The sequence below is a fragment of the Anolis sagrei genome, chromosome 4 (assembly GCF_037176765.1).
Source record: "Anolis sagrei isolate rAnoSag1 chromosome 4, rAnoSag1.mat, whole genome shotgun sequence".
Taxonomy (NCBI): Eukaryota; Metazoa; Chordata; class Lepidosauria; order Squamata; family Dactyloidae; genus Anolis; species Anolis sagrei.
The window spans coordinates 58,108,929-58,128,456 of NC_090024.1; the positions used below are offsets into that span (position 1 = coordinate 58,108,929).

A 19,528-nucleotide genomic window follows, 5' to 3' on the forward strand; every position below is an offset into this window, starting at 1 on the left:
CCAATAAAAATATTTGATTCTTTTCAAATCTGCAAACAGTCAATTTGCCTCTTGGGTTGCATTTTGAGTTTGTACAGCTGCTTTCTGCCTTGGGCCACAGTGAGTCTGACAAAAATTATCAGTTTCATCATGCCGCTACTTGGAAGTTCAGAAGCAAATATTAAACCAATTCAGACATGTGTGAGAGACTGACCTTCTGGGATGGGAAGAGGAGGAGGTGATAGCAAGGCAGCAAGGATAGTAAGGCTGCAAGAAGACTCAACCCTCATTTTAAAATACTTTGTCTTGTTACTGAAGAGGCTTGGTGCAAAGAGGGTTAAGCAGAAAATGGCCCAGGAAGGAAGAAATAAATGACATAATTCCTGTCACTGGCATACTTAAAAGGCTGGGTCATTAGCACGTTGTTATTCTGTTGAACAATTTAAGTTCAATTATGTGACTGATCCTCCAACTTTAGCATCACATCATGCGGCCTTTCCATATTACACAATTATATCACTGTGTTCCCACTTTAACTGTCATTGAACCTTCCCATAAAATCTTAGGATTTATAGTTTTGGGATAAAGGGAATTATCAACGTATTTTTGGGAGGCTCTAGAGCAGTGATTCCCAACTTGTGGATCCCCAAATGTTTTGGCCTTCAACTCCCAGAAATCCCAGCCAGTTTACCAGCTGTTAGGATTTTTGGAAGTTGAAGGCCAAAACATCTGGGGACCCACAGGTTGAGAACTCTTGCTCTAATGCCTCCCAAATTGCAAAGCCCAAATTTCCATTGGATGTTACCATGGCAGTTAAAGTGTAATCATAGCACTATAATACAGGGTTAGTCAAAATGCATAGGCCAATAAGCCATTCAATTGAATGGCTTATTGGCCTATGCATTTTGACTAACCCTGTAGTATAAGTGTAAATGGGTCCATGGTTTGGAGATAAAACAGCATGCAACCTAGTTGATAATACTTTGAACACACTGCAATATACAAGCACATTCCCCCATCCACTTGGAGAAGAGAGAGGTTTTAACTTTACCCTTTTCCCAGTGATTTTCTTAGGAAGGAAGGCAAATGAATATGATTCTCTTTGTGTTCCTTGGCTCCCAGCACTCTCTTTTTTGCTGGAAAGCATGGCACAGTAGGAAGGTTGTTCTTCAATACCCTATTAAACAGCAGAATTGAGTGGGTAAGTGGCTAATTTTGGGAAGCAAAAATACAGAAATGCGTTTCCTCATGTATCATTGTGCAACACTCACAGCAGTATGGAGGGACTTGAGAGGAAGGGCTATCCTTGCAATTTGCACAGGTGGCCTCTGAGGTTTCTCAAGCCATTCCAGATAAAATTTGTCCAAATCCATGATCCATATGATTTTACTTAGTAGGCAAGTTGCTTTCTAGTTATTTCAGCTTTTATAACTCTAATTTTTAACTTAATTGAGAAAAAAAGTCCTAAGACTAATACTCTTGTCCCTCTGAAAATCCAAAGGTATGGTATGTTCATGAAAAAGGAGACAGATCGTTTAAAGTGCAGATTATATTAGGACTTAAATCAGGCTAAGTTGCATCTCTCTATGCTCTGTTTATTGTCCACATAAAATTGACTTAAAACTGAAGATACAACATCATAATGAATGCCGAGTGGTATTTATGGACAAAAGGTTGAAAAGACTGCAAAGGTTGCCTACACTCATTTTCTGAGTGAGAAGAATTGGTTCTATCAAACGAACTAGCATCAGAGGTAAAAACTGGGAAACAAGGGGTGTATATCTTATCTTCCCACATTTTGCTGTTGTTTATTGTTGAAAAACATACTAAAATTCAAGTTTTTCTCCTCATTGTAAGTCTGTGATTACTTGACTATGGGTATGGTGAGGATGCATCTATCCTCTCAAGGTGCTCTTTATGGGAAAGGAGGTCTAGTCCCTGTGGTATGATTGGCTAAGCATTGTGAGAATATGACCCCAAAGAACATACATAAACCAGGTTCAGACACTAGATAGAACTTCTGTCCAGGAAGATTGTTATCTGAACCTTTTTCAGAGTTTCTCCCTCATCAGAAGTTTAGAGACCATTCAAACTTCAGCCCTAACCAGTTGCCTGAACTGATTTTACTTAACATTTATTAAAGTAATTATTGTGGAAGCCCAAGACCAGAAGAAGAGCTGTCAGAGTTAGTTTTTTTTAGGAGGAAAGTGGAGCCCAACATCAAATCCCTGCTCAGTTATGATATTTGCTGGATTAAGCCAGTTATACATAGGAAATAAGAGCTCCTTGGGGTAAAACTTCAAAATGCTTTCAATCTGTGGTGCCTTTTCCTCTTTACTCATATTGTGCACTCAATTCAGACCTGAGATGGCAAGAAATCTTGAAACCTTTCCCTTGCACTCTATAGACTGGCAGTGGGAAGATTTGAGTGTAATTTCCATTGATATGAAAATAATTCATTTCAAGCCACCCTTTTGAACTTTTTAATCTTTTTGGTAATACATATTATACCCTGTTTCCCCGAAAATAAGACATACCCATAAAATAAGCCATAGAAAGATTTCTAAGCTTTTGCACAATATGAGCCATACCCCAAAATAAGACATTGTGATAGTTGTGGTGGTGCAGCATACAACGTCAACTCCCCCTGTCAGTTCTTGATCATTCTGTGCATGCTGCAAGCTGAGGCATAGAGGAGACATAGTAAGTGAACTGAAGTGAGGAGCAGGACACTCTACTGTAGTGAGGAGCAGGACACTCTGCTTTAGGGATTGTGTGTCCTCAGAGGGAAGAAGTAAAGCTGTGGCTGCCATTATACTCAGCATTGTGGGTCTCTCCCCTCCAGCACCAACCAGCAACAGTCTGTGGGTCTCTCTCACCCTCCACAAACACCAGGGGATAGTGGAAAAGCTTCAGCAAGCAGTCTGTATCTGAGCCCAGAGAGGTCATCCCATAAATGCAGATTGTTGCACCATCTTATATAACTAAAAATGTAATGTTTGTTTGTGGGATTAACGTAACTCAAAAACCACTGGGCAAATTGACACCAAGTTTGAACACAATACACCTATCAGGCCAACGAGTGACCATCACTCATACAAACACTGAAAAAAACAGCAAAAGAGACTTGAAAAAAACACCAGTACAATGTATGTGCAAACCTACATATGCATACACACATATATACACACAAAAAACATATACACAGACTGGGCCACAGCAATGTATGGTAGGGGATGGCTAGGACTTAATAAAACTAAGATATCCTCTGGAAATCAGCCATAGTGTGTCTTCTGGAAGAAAAATAAATATAAGACAATGTCTTAGTTTTGGAAAAACACAGTAAGTATTAAGAGCCCAATCCAGATTGGAATCCTGTAGGGGGCAAAATGCCAGTATTCCAACTCCCAATGGTAAAATCCATATTCACATCAGTTGTCCTGTTTTTACTTCTGAGAAATCATATGCAGTCCTGTAAAATGTTTCTTGTTTCTCCATGGAATGTGGGATGCAAAAGAAAAGACTAATTGTGTATCATAAATAAAATAATATTTTTATATCATTCTCTTCTAATTTAGAACAGCAGCCTATTTCTTGGTTCTTCCATACAAGCAAGAAGAGGCTGGCCAGGGGAGGGGGGAGGGAGAGGAGTACAACCTCAAGAATGGAAACTTAAACTATTCAGAATGTAAGACTCAAAGACAAATGATTACCAGATTCTACACACTTGGATTATTTTGGCTCAGAGCCAAAGACCACAAAAATCCTAGCCCTGGAGGTTTATGTTTCAAGATGTTTGAAGGAGAAAAAATAAACCCTGCATGGGTAAAAGTGCTTCCATAGGGCACACTTTCTTCATGCAGCCCCAGAGAATGGTTTAAGGAGCTGTTGAAAGGGGGATAAATTTCACATGCCTCTCTTTTCAGTATAACTGTCTCAGTAGACAGGTCCCACCATTTTTCCATTCCGTTGCAAATCTTTTCCAAATTCGCACCAAGAATTCATCATGTTTCATTTTAATATGTGTTCCCTGCAAAGTTCTTTCATCACTGAACTTAATGCTGGAATAATTTCGGTTAGCTCTGATCAATATGACTCCTAGTGACTCATGATGCTGATTCCAGATTGATGTTGCTGATGACTTCTCTTTCATTTTCAGAATTGGGAGGCTTTTCGATGGCACGGAGCCCATTGTTTTGGACAGCCTGAAGCAGCATTACTTCATCGACAGGGATGGCCAAATGTTCAGATACATCTTGAATTTTCTACGAACATCAAAACTCCTTATACCAGATGATTTCAAGGTGAAATGTTATTCATCATTTTCATGATGTTTGGAAATATGTAGTGAGGAGATAGTTGGAATCAGAACTACCAAATGAAGGAAGATGGCAGTGATTAGGTTTTTTTAAAATGACTATTAGAAACTCGCAGATTTTTTTATGTTTATCCTTAACAATTGTAAAAAAGAATTTTAGAGACACGGTTCATATTTACCTTCTGAATGTATGAATATCTAAGAGTGGAAATATAGCTGGGAATGGGTCCTACTGGATTTGATCAGTTTTACTTTTGAGTAATCCTTCATTAAATTGAATGATTAATGTTTTCAGATTCAAATGTTTTTGATCCCTTAGTGCTTTTCTGTGTTTTTTGTTTTCACATGCTGTCAGTTTTGACTGTCACAAACATCAATTATATTTGCATATTATTTATTGCATGCTATAAGTTCTATAACACTTTTCAGGCTCTCAAATCTTAATATCAACTTGCAAACTTTTCAAAGTTGTGAATTTTGATATACAACAATTGATTGTTTTCCAAACTGTCTTTCGGATCAAAATCAAAGACCATAAAAATATTGGTCCTGAGTCATTGAGAAACTGTTAAGGGTTCAGTTTCAAATATCAAATACAGAAACAAAGTGTCAGTGGGTGTCAAACAGAAAATTATTTGAGCACATGGGAAAATATTTCAGCAACATTATTACATTTCTATTGGAAATTTTGAGAACCAAAACAATTTAATCTTAACAGAGATTAAATTTTAGGATTAGTCTTAAGCATTGTATTTGGCATGTTCAGAAGATGCAGAATAAAACAAAAGGCTGGGCATATACTATCCTTTGACTTAATAACCACTGCAGCTCCTAGTGACCATGCTGTGCTTTGTGGAAAGCAGCTAGGATCCCAGAAACACACAAGTGGATCTCAGCACCACTTCATGTATGATATAGGAACATCTATAAATACTTCTGTAACTCTGCTTGCTCCCCACAAAGCACAAATGGTTTCAGGGGCTATTCAGTAAGTCAAGAAGGGCTTTGGATGTTGCAGAGAGTGAGAAGAAATAATGTTCCTCTAGTGCCCCCTCCCAAAGGACATACAAATGCATAAAGGAAACATACACGTGTGTATGTCACTAAAGCCTTTATGACTTGTAAGTGAGATGTAATCATGAATGTCGACTAAATCCAGATATGTCCACATCTTGTACAAAATGTACATTGATTCTTTAGTTTAAATAGTTCCTGAATTATTATTATTTATATGCCGCTTTATCTCCCCAAAGGGAAGCCAAAGTGACTTGACATAAAATCATTGGTAGATATAGCTTTAACTTCCAAAACTGGTGTGTAAATCCAGATCTATCTTCCTTGATGTAGATATTACAATGTTTCTGGGTTTGTTGTGCATTGGTTTGAGATAAATGTAATTTGGTGACAGCTGAAGTTTCAGTTTTTACTTGGAAATTGAACCAACATTGGTGGCAGATCAATGGACATCCAGTTGAGCAGTTCGAAATATTTGAGAGGATTGTTCAGGTTTTTCAAGAGCCCAAGTATCATAAACTATAGCAACTGCAATAGAAGTTGTTAAATCGCTTGCCTCCTTTTTATGTTAATGGTGATCAAGATTTATTATCAGCTATCCAAGTCTTGAATGTTAAGATGTTAGCAAATACACTTTATGGAGCAAAACTGTGTGAGTTTAGCAATTTCATGGCATTAGAATCTATTCAAATAAAATGTTTGAGAAGTATTATTCTTGGCCTTAAAACTGTGTGTCCAATGTACTGCTACATAGAGAGACTGGTCAAATTTGATCTAAAGTGTTTTTATCTGCTTTGAACCAGATTATCTAGCCGTGTAGACTCATATAACCCAGTTCAAAGCAGGCCATGTGGATTATCTGCTTTGATAATCTGGATTATATGGCATATATGGATTATATGTAGAAATGGCCATAGTAGATGAAAACATTTTTTAATGTGGTATTCTTATAAAATTCAATTCTTGCTATTGGTTATACTAAGGCCAGTGAAACTATAAGCCAGCATTGTGGAATATCCAGTTGCAAAACCATATAAGCACAGCATCTGTCTACCTGACCCTTAGTGAAAGGAGACAGGCTTTTCTTCTTATAGGTTCTTTGATAGAGTTATCTCTTTGAAGATATAGGAAACTATTTACACTAGCTAAATGTAAAATGTCGCATCTGCAGTACTGAATGGAAGATACAATAATGTTCCATATTGAGAACATTTGTGTCCTTGTGATTCATAGAAGGTGGGTGCTGTTAAATACGTTTTATTATCCTTTCTGTTGTGACCTCTGATGGAATTATACTGTCAAATCAGTTTCACGAGCTATTGAAATGAATGCAGTCCAGTCTTTAAGCATATTCTTTGTTTAAACCAGACAACTGTGGCTACAGTGATGTGTTGATGTGTTGCATTAATAGTGAAGGTAACCACAGCACCCAGGTTGGGATGCAACCAGTCAGTGATTCTTCTCTCATCAGTGAAATCAGTTAAAAGTTGTCCAAACATAATATTCAGTGGATGGATAGTTTTGGACCTACAGAATCCATATTCTCTGCATTCCCCTAGAACATGCATGAGCAAACTTCAGCCCTCCAGGTGTTTTGGACTTCAGTTCCAAGAAATTCTAGCCAGCTCACTGGCTGTTAGGAATTGTGGGAGTTGAAGTACAAAACACCTGGAGGGCCAAAGTTTGCCCATGCCTGCTCTAGAAGGATCCAATTAACCATGAACTATCCTAGGCCTGTCAACCTGTTATCTACCAACTCCCCTAGCCCTGGGGTTTATGGGGAGAGGGAGTACTATAAATTCCAGCTTTCTTGACGGAGTAATTTATGAATCAAGAATCCAAATGGGATTTTTTCCTATGTGTTTTCTTTTCCCCTTGCTGCTCATTTTTGGCTATATTTTTGCTTTTTCCCTTGCAATATATTTCCATTATACTGCTCCCCCTCCAACCCATCACAAAACACCTAGGGCAGTGGTTTCCAACCTTTTTTTGACCAGTGCCTGCTTGACCAGGGACCACTTTGACCAGGAACCTCTCTCCAACATTAGTAGCAAAAGAAGTGGGGCTGTTTAGCTCTGCAAAAAGGAGCCAAATTAAAATAAATAGGAGGAAGGAGATTCATGGACTGGATTTTTGTTCTCGCTGACCAGTGCTGGGCCACAGCCCATAGTTTGAGAACCTAGGGATTAATTTTGACCCAATATCAGAGGTGATTAATGTTTGACTCCCCACAATAATGGTGCTGCACTTTTGTCAACCCTAGTTGACATAGCCAGTAGTAAGGAACCATGTGAATTGCAATCTCTCTGGAGGGCCATAATTGCCTTGGAGTTAGTTTTGATCAAAATGGCTGAGTGACTCAGGATTTAAAATTTTCACATTATTGATTCCTTATTTGTAATATTCTTTAGAAAACAGAAGAAAACAGACTATTGTGATACATGAGACCCCCTCCATTACAGCATTCCTTAAATTATAGTCAATTTGGACTTATTTATGACCTTTATTTCAACTTAACAGAGTCGGTCAGACCCAAAGAGAACCTTAACAGAGTCTGTCAGACACAAAGAGCAGCTTAATGTTATCAAGAATGGTTCGAAGGACCTACATGGGGAAGAACATATATCTGGCATTGAGAGGTGTATCTATAACAATGGATCTCCATCATCATAGCTATGTCCATCAAAGCAATCCATAAAAAACTAGCTTGCCAACCAAACTAGCTTGCCAACCAAAGGATTTCTGAGGCACCGGAGAGTGGTGTGATCAGCAAAGAAGCACCCAAACACTATCTTGGCTATGTAGAGAAGGATGGATGTTTCACCAACTGCTGTGCCCCACAGCACCTTGTAAATCCTCTGTTGGTGGGGCTAACAGGTGTCAAAGGTAGGCTTAGGCGGCATTTTAGTTGTCACACTGGTGCACCAACCATAAATGACCATTCCAGCATTAAATATATCATAATTCTGGCTTATGATGTTGTAAATACCAAACAGAAAGCCAGTCATTTTTGTCATATTATTTTCCCTTTTAAGCAACTGGCACCAGTACTTATGACTTCTTTTTCTGGCAACAACATTGAGCACCATCAGAATTAATCTTTTCATATCCCCTATTAATCCAAACCTTAATATGATGTGCCCTAACAGATGGGATTTATTTGCATTCAGGTGGGATGGGGAAGGAACCATGAACAAAGGTGAAGAATTTCAAGATATTGTGTAATTGTTTTATCCCTGTTGCTTAAGGGCCATATTTTCAAAAAGGTTTTTTTTTTTTTTATGTGAGCACTCTTAAAAATCCAGCCTCGGGTTATTTGAAACATCTGGCCCTACTTATCTACTCAGTAGGAAAATCAAAATGTGTGTGACTGATGAAATGTGCTTCAACTCAAGCCACAGAGCTAAACTGCAGTCTTTATAAAACCTTGTAGTACCAACTTGCCCTTCGCAAGCATTCTTAGGGCACACTACTCTGAATGGCACTTAGTGTTTAAAAATAGCCTTATTAGCACATATGTCCGCTTGAGATTCCGCATCTGTTTCTCCAGTGCCCCTAATGGTTTTCTTTCCTGGAGGTAGGTCAGTCATTTAAAATGATTTTTTAAATGTTAGCCTTGTAATACACAATTTAGGCTTATTTTCAGTGCAGGTAAAATAGGAATGAAATCAAACCTTTGATTTATGGTGTGTCGTTTCCATTTTGATATATAAAGATATTGAAGCTACCCAGTTCTTTACTGTGGGTCAGAATCTTGATGGAGGATGTTGTTCCTGATAGATTTTCATCTTCGTAAAGATCTATAGAGCAAGATACTGCCACTTTGGGGACTGTATATTTCACAAAAGTGCTTTGGGGGCGCTTTTGAATTTTCATCCCTTTATGCCATTTTCAATGGGATCTATCTCTGTTTGGCCAATTCTGAACCTGAATGCTTTGTTTAATGAAAACCATAAATTATCCTGTGGAAAAATATCAGGTAATTGAAGTTTTAGGCGTGCCATCCTTTACTTTCCAGAAAAGTTATATTTCCATTATATCAGTGCATGCCAAAAAAATAGTGATAGATATATCTAGACTGACCAAAAGGCCTTAGATTGGCTCAATAAGAATTGGAATGCTACTATCAACCCAGCCTTGAGGCATAAAGCAGATTACAAATATTAAAACAGTTACAGAAGAAAAGCGTTGTTAAAAAAACAAATAAATAATATGATTAAACTACTGAAAAGTTAAATGTCAGTGAAAAACCAATCTATTTTTTTAATAGAGCAATAAATAATTACTAGTAGCCAATTTACCCCAATAGCCATGAAGACCAAAAACGCAAGGCAGAAACTTTCTCACCACTTTAGCTTGGGAAACCCACTTATCACCTGCTTAGGTAAAGTGATGTGTTAATAGGTCTATAAATATAGATCAGTTAATCTCATCTGAACACAACTTTCAGGCTCTACGTGGGGTTGCCTTTGAAGACAGTTCGGAAGCTTCAACTGGCCCAATGGGCAGCATTCAGTCTGCTCACTGGAGCAGCGTATAGAGAGAGGACATCCTTCCTGCTACATCAACTCCACTGGCTGCCAGTCTGCTACTGAGCACAATTCAATAATAATAATCATCATCATCATCATCTTTATTTCTACCTCGCCACCATCTCCCCGATGGGGATTCGGAATGGTTTACATGGGGCCAAGCCCCATTTCAATTCAAAGAGCTGGCTTTAGTCTTCAAAGCCCTAAACGGTTCTGGCCATCTTACCTATCCGAACATATCTCCTCTATGAACCATCTCGGAGATTAAGATTGTCTGGGGAGGCCCTGCTCTTGGTCCCACCTCCTTTGCAGAAGTGACTGGTGGGGACCAGAGACAGGGCCTTCTCAGTGGTGATCCTTTGGCTATGGAACCCCCCTTTCCCAGTGACATTAGATCAGCCCCTTCCCTCCTGACCTTCAGAAGGAAAGTGAAACCATGGTTTTGGGATCAAACCTTCGAAGAATAGTTGTAGTACAATAACAGATATGGAAGATGTGCAATGAATTATGATTGTGGATGGCGTGATTTTAATAGCGATTGTAATTTTTAAAATGTTTATTATGTATTTATTTTAATTTTTAATTTAAATGTTCATTTAAGTTGTGTGTTGTTTTAATGCATTGAATAGTTGCCTATATGTAAGCCACCTTGAGTCCCCTTTGGGGTTGAGAAAGGTAGGGTATAAATAGGGTAAATAAATAGTTTAATTGAGCCTGACTGCTCACTGGAGGGAAGGATATTAGAGGCAAAGGTGAAGTACTTTTGCCACATAATGAGAAGCCAGGAAAAACTTGGAGAAGACAATGGTGCTAGGGAAAATGAAAGGAAAAAGGAAGATGTGCAGACCAAGGGCAAGGTGGATGGATGGTATCCTTGAAGTGACTGGCTTGACCTTGAAGGACCTGGGGGTGGCCACAGCCAACAGGGAGGTCTGGCATAGGCTGGTCTATGAGGTCATGAAGACTTGGAAGCAACTGAATGAATAAACAACAACAAGGAAGGCTTTCCCCCACAAATTTTATGCTGGAGATGGTGTTTCATTATTAGGCATGTCCTCCTATGAAATCACAGAAGTAGGTCATAAATCCCAGTAATTTTTAATTCATCCTGGCAAGTGGAATATATAAATTTGGTCTGCTAACCACCCAAGAGCACAATTTTATCATTTTAACTTGATTTATTAAGGAGAGACTGTACTCAGAGCACACAAAAAGCAGATATCTTGTACCTATGCAAAAAATACCCATACAGTACATGATGCATCTACTTACAACATTCACACTCCTTCGTTCTGTTGGATCCTTTTCTGTTCTCCAAGAATTTTCATGGATTGTTGACAGATTCTTTTAATTCAGCTATAACTGGAGATTTAAATTTACTTCAATTAGCTAGGTATTCCTTCACTTCTTGTCTGCCTATTTTGGATGGCAGTCCCATTGTCATTTGTTCAATTTTTAACAATTGGAGTACGCTTTCTTTTTTGGGGGGTAGACTGGGACAAAAATCTCTGTTCCCTATTAGCATTTTATTATAATCTCTACAGTGGCATATTTCCTTTTTCTTCCTCTTGCTCCAAATATAACCTTTCAAAATCCCCTTTTATTATTTTTTGACATCACCCACAAGCTTGAGCTTATTCTAAGTTTTAACTTTGCAGTCTTTCTCCCTATAAGTTCTGGCTATTCATCTTCCATTTCTTTCCATCAGCTCAGCTAAGATATTTTTCTTTCAGCCATCTAGTTTCTTTAAACAACTCCCACTTTCCTTCTTTGTTGAAATTGCTTACAACTGTACCATTAATATTTTACCCAAAGAAACTCCGTGTACCATGAACTCCCTTCCCTTTGAGCATTTCTGACCACCACACCTCACCGAGTATGTTGCTAAGTTATTGAAGTCCAGAATGAATGTCTGATTATATTTGACTTCTCCTGTGTAACAAATCTCAAGGATAATCTTATTTCACCCTGTTGGCCAGTTCATCTCTGCTGGTTAAGATCTAATTCAAAACAGTGTTGCCTCTTCCACTTTCTGGAGTTCTATAAGGCAAGTAAATAATTCTTGCCAGAGTTTGACTTCTAACAAAGTCTGACTTCTAACAAAGATCAAGATAGTGGAAGTCTCCTGTAACTATTTTATCACTCATTTTGAATGTTTAGGCATCATTCCAAAATAGAATATTACTGGATAACTGTAGTACACGCCTACAATGTGATAACTGTTTTCTTTTCCCCTTTTAATTTTTACCCTAAGGATCTCTACTTGTTTTCTGTGAATTTCCTCACAGGTATATACATCCTAGACATATAATGCTACTCTCTTCTGCTTTCCTGTCTGGCTTTGTAATGGGTTGTATCCTTTCATTGCTGCATAACAATAATGGGATTCATCCTACCAGATTTCAGTGATGCCTATGAAATCTTTTCCTTCCTGCATTCATGTCCAAGTTCATCTTATTTATTATCCATGCCCCATGCATTCTCTCAACTGATTCCTTATTTTTGTTTTTCTTTCCACTCTTGAGTACTTCCTTATCATTATGCTATCTCCCCCCCCCCCAATCCTTGCTGTGCCCCCTCCCCTCTGATAATTTATTTTAAAGCTACCCTGATCAGGTTCATGAGGTTCATAGCAAATATGTTCTTCCAATTGATATGAGTTGTAATCCATTTCTTCCACACATACATACACCCTCATGAAAAATGAAATTTATAAGCAAACAATGTAAACTATCCCTGTCTTATTCCAGTAAAGTCTAGCAAAAATGCCTAATTGAACTCTTTCATCAATCATATTTGGATGTGCATTTCCTAATGTTTTACCTACAGTATAGCAGATAACCCCACTGAAATCAGGAAGATTTACTTCTGAAGAGAAATGCATATGATTACACTTAAAATGCCATGTTGAGTTATGCCTACACATTTTCTGAAATGAATTGTTTACGTTCCTTCTATCCATTAAACTGTTTGTCGTATCAAAGGGAATATCGGCTCATAACGTTTTTATTTTTAACAAATTAATGCTGGCTATTAGCAATCAACACATTTTTATTTAGATGCTTTCAAACGCTAATATTTATAAGCTTCTCTCTTTAAATGTTCACAAGCAACCATAAACATTGGTATATAAGAGTTCTATCCTACTGGCCTAAGTTACATGTTGTAGAATTTAATCTGCATTGAATATTAATTTACCCTTTGATTCTCTGTACTCAATCCAACATCTGGGAAGAGGGCTGGTTGGAAGTTGTGTGAATTCATGATGTTCAGAGTAGAATTGATCATACACTACAGTTTTCCCCTAAACCAGTAGGAATTATGTAGTACTCTAACTGTTATCAAATATTAAGTCTCAGAAACTTTAGTCAGCATGAGGAATACTGGAAGTTGCAGTTCAATATCTGGAGGGTTGCATGATTCCAACCTTTGTCCTAAACTCTTCTTAATTGGAGAAGGTAAACAGTCTGTGGCCTAGTGTAGATAAAAAAAGGTAAGTAATCGAATCCCAGGGGTTCTTGACTGTAATTTCATTTTACATAAGAACTGTCCACCAAAAGAAAGATTTTATTTCTTTTTAACTGTGAACCACTTTGCAACTATGTTTTAGGCTTTGTTGTATTGAAAAGTATTATCTCTTTCAGGACTACAGTTTGCTATATGAAGAAGCAAAGTATTTTCAGCTTCAGCCCATGCTGGGTGAAATGGAAAGGTGGAAACAGGATCGGGAGACAGGCCGGTTTTCCAAATCCTGTGAATGTCTGGTTGTGCGAGTTGCTCCAGATCTCGGGGAGAGGATTACTTTGAGCGGTGACAAGTCCTTGATAGAAGAGGTTTTCCCAGAAATTGGTGATGTGATGTGCAATTCGGTGAATGCAGGTTGGAATCATGATTCGACACATGTAATCAGATTTCCTTTAAATGGATATTGTCATCTTAATTCAGTTCAGGTAAGTAATAATAAGTATGTCTGTTTCTGAGCATGCTAGTCATGTGTCATTTTTTTTTAAAAAATTATGGAACAAGTTATTGAAATACGAAAGGTATCATATACCTTATCAATTTAATAAGTTGCTGATTGATTAGTCTTGCTGCCAACAAGACATCTGAAAACTCAACATCAGTACCACCCAAATGTCCTTGTGGCAGACTGCAGTGTTACAATTATCTATTTTTAAATGGCAATATTACAGTTCAGAATAAAATGATGGAATTTCCTGTATTCACGACAAAGTAATATTACTGAACAAAAGGTGACCTCCCACTTTTATGGCTTCCAAATCACTGTCTAAATATATTCCCCCTTCTTTCCACTCTTTTATTTAACTTAGGTCAATTGGAGGTCAGTGTAAAGCTTTTGAAATCAGTGGCAATTGATAAAGGAAAACAAAAGAAGCTTCTTCTATATTCATAAAAAGAATGCATGGAGTGGAATCAAAAGTAGAACTCAAGTTCTACAGAATTAGGAAACCTGTTAAAAATCACACAAGAGAAGAAACAAAAGTGAGAGTGTTGGAATCACAGTCCTATATTTAGTACCACATGTTGTTTCTCTTGTGACTTAGTTGGGTCTGGAGGAATCTTAGGGCAGGCATAGGCCAATCTCTTCTTGGCCACATGGGGACTGAGACAAAGAATAGTAAAAGCTAAACTCCACTAGCAACAGTAAAGTAACTCACTTGGAGATCCAGAGAACATTGACTTTTTCAAGAAGCATCTGTACTGCTACATCTGGAAAACTGTTAAATGCTATGTAAATAAAATCTGCCAATAGTAGTCCTCAACTCTTTGAGATTTCCACCTTCAGGAAAGATCAGACTTTTCCTTAGGACTACAGTTGGCTGGGTCACCTTTATAGCATCTAATTTTCCCCAGAAAAGATCCAAAGACAAGTTAATGGAATTTAAATTTTATGCACATGTTAATTGGTATCCTACATTGCAGTTACAGATTGGTATCACTAGGATCTGTAAATGCTCTGTATTTATGATTATGACACTAATGCCACAATCATAAATGCACCCCCCCCCCAACATATATGTTAAACTCCAGGAAACTGGCCACATCATTCTGAAGCATGCCACTCAACTATGCTGCAGGCCCCCCACCTCTCAGAGTGGCTCCTTGAGCTTAAGGTATGTTTCAGGAGTTACCTTTTTAGGTCACAGCTAGCTACATTTATTCAACTAAAAATATGATTCAGAATCTTGGACATCATTTTTATTCTGCAACAAGGCTGGGTCTGATTTCACTATTAATTGAACCAAAATCTTAGTCATGGAAGTCTACTTGTGATTATGTGGGGAGTGGGAGTCACCTTTTCATATATTTCTGGAAAAAATAATAAGATAGAAAGTAAGTGAAAATAAGCACAGGTTAAAGAGAAAACATTGCTTAGCAAGAATGAAGAATTTAATTGCTGTTATATGCTGTTACTGAAATGTGAAAATATTTGGTTAAAAATGAGGTTAAGTAATTATCACCCAATGGCACTTATTTTGTGTTGGCATCAAGGATTATCTGAGCAAAAGAATTATGGCTATACAATGCTATGTTTAATGTGTAGCACAGACAAATTTCAGATACACATTTTAATCATGTTGAAACTGAGATAAGTTGATGAGTAGTTGATTACAATTGCTCTTGTTCTTCTTACACAATCTCTCCTTTGTCCTCTTTTGTAGGTACTTGAGAGGTTGCAACAAAGAGGGTTTGAAATTGTTGGCTCGTGTGGTGGAGGCGTGGACTCTTCCCAGTTCAGTGAATATGTACTTAGGCGAGAACTCAGACGGACATCTCGTTCATCCTCTGTCATTCGAATAAAGCAAGAGCCTCTGGACTAAGGACAATTTTTTCTTATGCAACAGCAACAAAAAAGAGGGACTTCTTTCATGTGCATATGGGACACCAAAAGAGCCCTGGAACGAAAAGCTGAATAAAGACACATTTATATCAAATATAGAGACCACACCTGTATTCATATGGGGGCATTTGGAAAGTAATAATAACCTCAAGGTGTAAAATATGTATATGTGAAATGTTAGAAATGCAAAAAGAAAAAATGCTAACAATGGTAGATGAGGTTGGTGCTGTGATGGCCATTAAGTGTCCTAGGCCTTCGCTAGGCCTGATATAACAATACAGAAGCCATTGCCATTAGAGGGAGGCCCACAATTCTTTTTTTATTTCCCATTGCCAAATGGCAACATGACTTTCAGTGCATACACCCTGAATAATGTTTGCAGACATATGTCTTAGAAGTGACTGGGCACAACTCCAGAAGATATCCATCCATTGCATAAAGGTCATGGACAGCAGTTTTTAATGTAGCTTGTATGGAAGGCATGTACTTCTGTCTACCTGACAGATGTGAAGATTTGTCTTCCTTTTTATCATTTTTTTATTTTACAAAGGAGCCAGAATTTTGTTACTACTTAGTTAGATGTGATTTGGTTTGAGTCTGGTGTTCTCATATGTTTCCCCCCAAAGAACACGGTAATATATGAAGTACAATAAATTCTGTTAAAACATCCAGTCTCCAGCCAAGACTCGCCCAAAAATGTTAAATAAATTTTTAAAAAAGTCAAGGTTAACATTAGCTTTTACCTTGTTTTATTATGCATTTGATATGTTTATTGGATGTATGTGGTGTTGAATTCTGTGTGCAAAGAAAAAAATATGAAGGCATGAGGGAGCTAAGGAAAGGTGATTACTATATTTTTAGTACCTAGTGCAAAAATGGTTCGGATGCTCCTCTTGGTGCCCCTTTCTCTCCTTAATTGATTCTGTTTGGAAAAAGCGATCATTCTGAAAAAAGATCTTGCTGCCAGCCATGGCCGTTTCTTTTGGTAAAGCAGTTAAATGCAATTCTGTACACTTATCTTTAACTATTTTAATGCTACGCAATATAATTTTATTAATGTCCATAAAATTAGTCCCTTGAAATTTACACTCAATTTTTCTTTTCCTTCCCTTAGTGAAATACTTTTTAAATAACTCAGATTCAGAGAAACTTTCACTCTCCATACATTTTGGACTTCACTTTCAGAAGGACAAATATTTCCCAGCCCTGACCTAAGTTATTGTTATCTTAGGAGGAAGGCATGTCCTTCAAACATGGAATAATAGTATGCAATTGAAATTCTACTAACTCTGTATCCAAGGGGAAATCTTAAATTTACAGCTCAATTCTGACTAGCTGTAAGGCGGTTAGGGTTAGGAAGAAATCCCTACTAGAAGCAGAAATATTCTTCCTTGGACAGAGTTTTCTCCTATCAGCTGCTTTCAGAAATCTGATAGGAAAGCACTCTAAGATCTGACTTAGAGCCCTTCCAGACAGGCTCTATATCCCAGGATCTGGTCCCAGGTTTTCTGCTTTAAACTGGATTATATGAGTCCATGCTGCCAGATAATCTGGGATAAACAGAAAAACTGGGATCAGATCTTGGGATATATGGCCTGTCTGGAAGGGCCCTGAGATCTTATGATGGAAGTGCCAAAATGGTTGGGTCAAATTATATTAGATCCAAATCTTCTTCAGGCCTAGACATAACCACAGTCTGTTGTGGTGTGCCTTCAAGTCATTTGTGACTTATGGTGACCCTAAGGCGAATCTATCACAGGGTTTTCTGGAGGTGAAGTTATCTGACCCATTCAGCATCACCCAGTGGGTTTCCATGGCCAAGTGTGGAATCGAACCCTGGTCTCCAGAGTCAAAGTTCAATGTTCAAACCACTACATCACAACCCACATTACTAACAGGTCATTATTATACCAGAGTGAGGTAAGACCATAGTAATTTCCAAGATCCCTAGTGTAAAGTTGTCATATGACATTCAAAATAGGTTCAACAGATCCTTGCCTATGTTGGCCCTCAATTATGTTGTTAATCTCCAAAAATATTACCATTTTTTTAAAATAAAGTTCTACTCACTGCCTTATAAGACATATATATGCTTGATCAATGATAGATCTGAATAACTGCTGGTGTTTGGATAAAATGCTCAATAATTCTTTTAACCTAGAGATGTGCTGAAAGGGTAGATAGAGTAAATATGGTTTTAAATTTGTAAATGAAGATACTAGCAATATGCAGTATTGCTGAATTTTGGGCATTGTTCAATAATTGGGATTCTAATACAAACAAATAGTTTGGATTTTGAAAATGTAAGTGCATTTTTGTTTTGTTTTGTTTTGCACTAAGGTGAAATGGAAGGAGTGAGAATTCTGGAAATGCTGCGTTGTTTTTTTAAAAATTCTCAAACAATAGAAAAAAAATCTGCAAATATGTAAAAAAAAGTACTGTTAAAATACCATATCTGTACTTAACACTGATCATTATGTTCACTAGACTTACATTTCCAAAAATCTGAATTTGAAGGGGAGCAATCCTTGTAAAACTATCCCATGCTTTAAGTAGGAGCTTACAGATTAATACATGGTTCTGAACTCTGCCTGGGATATTTAATAAAAGGACTCTAGTCACAGGTATTGCTGCAAAGATTATCTTTCCTTTTATAAATGCTGCTGGTTAATGTAATTGTGGTTTTAGTATTGCATTTAATAAGATCTGGAGCCCTTTCTAAGTAATTCCATATAAATCTTTGAATAGTCAGAAAACACTTCACTGAATGTTATTTTATGAATCGAATCACAAATGATGGAGGTCTAAAATGTTAATGACATTGTATTCTTTAGTCAGGAAATCTGGGGTAGTAGATTGGATAAAACAGATGCAAGGCTAGAGAAAACATAGTCTTTTAGGTGTGACTGATTAGCCCTATACAAAGAAAGCAGAATCTTTTAATGGTCTGTTAAATGTCATTTATGAAATCAGATTGATAGATACAAGCAATAAATATATTGAATAAGAATAAAACAGATGACAAACAACTCTCTTTTTACAGGTTAATTATATTGTAATGCACTGTAGTTGTAATTTAGCTACTTTAAAATATATATATCTGCATTTTATGCCATCAGTGGGTGCTGTATTTTGCTGTAATGCATGGAAAAATGGAAAGGAACAGCCACTGCCAAACACGGTGTTCTCTGTCAACATGATTAAGTGGTAGGAAAGGGACTGCTGGGAACATATACTGGAAATGCCATGCAACATGACCTTCCTCAATGTAAAAAAAATGTGGCTTGAGGTGGAAATGAAACTAGCTTCCACAGGCATATTGAGGCATTGTTGCTTATATCGGTTATCAATGCATTTTTACCAATACAAATACCTCTTTCTAGTTTCTCGGTGTGTGCTCTAATTATTTCCTCAAGAAACAGCATCAGATCATGCTTTATCCTAAACACTGAAGCCAGATCATTTCTTATTTGATAGCTATTGACAGCTGTGGTGCACACATTCCACATCAAAGTTACTAGAGTAAGAGTGAAAACACAATGGCAAGAAAATGAGCTCAATTTTGACCCAATTTTGGGATGATAGCATGTGATTGGAAAAAGTTTGGGGGAACTGGCAAATAAGATGCTCAATTTGGTTGGTGTTAGGAGGACAGTTGCATCAATCACTTGAAATACTCAAGGAAGAATTTTAGAAAGAAACAAAGAATTGTGTTGATGAAATGAGAAGCATCTCTCTATACCTTGGGATAATGTGTTTTAATTATGCGCAAGTACATTGGTCCACATTGGGATGTTGGCCAACAAGATCCAAAAGAAGTTG

General features: G+C 37.5%; 1 protein-coding gene across 6 annotated transcripts in view; it reads left to right on the plus strand.

Annotated features, from left to right (window-relative positions):
• Positions 1-19,088, plus strand: part of KCTD1 (potassium channel tetramerization domain containing 1) — a 112,136-nt gene extending 93,048 nt beyond the window's left edge. For all 6 annotated transcript variants that reach the window (XM_060775199.2, XM_060775200.2, XM_060775201.2 and 3 more), the window contains exons 3-5: positions 4,139-4,283; positions 13,488-13,793; positions 15,528-19,088. In XM_060775199.2, coding sequence (XP_060631182.1) covers positions 4,139-4,283; positions 13,488-13,793; positions 15,528-15,686 — 610 coding nt within the window. In that variant the 3' untranslated portion in view covers positions 15,687-19,088. The remainder of the gene's footprint in view (positions 1-4,138; positions 4,284-13,487; positions 13,794-15,527) is intronic.
• Positions 19,089-19,528: the final 440 nt, after the last annotated feature.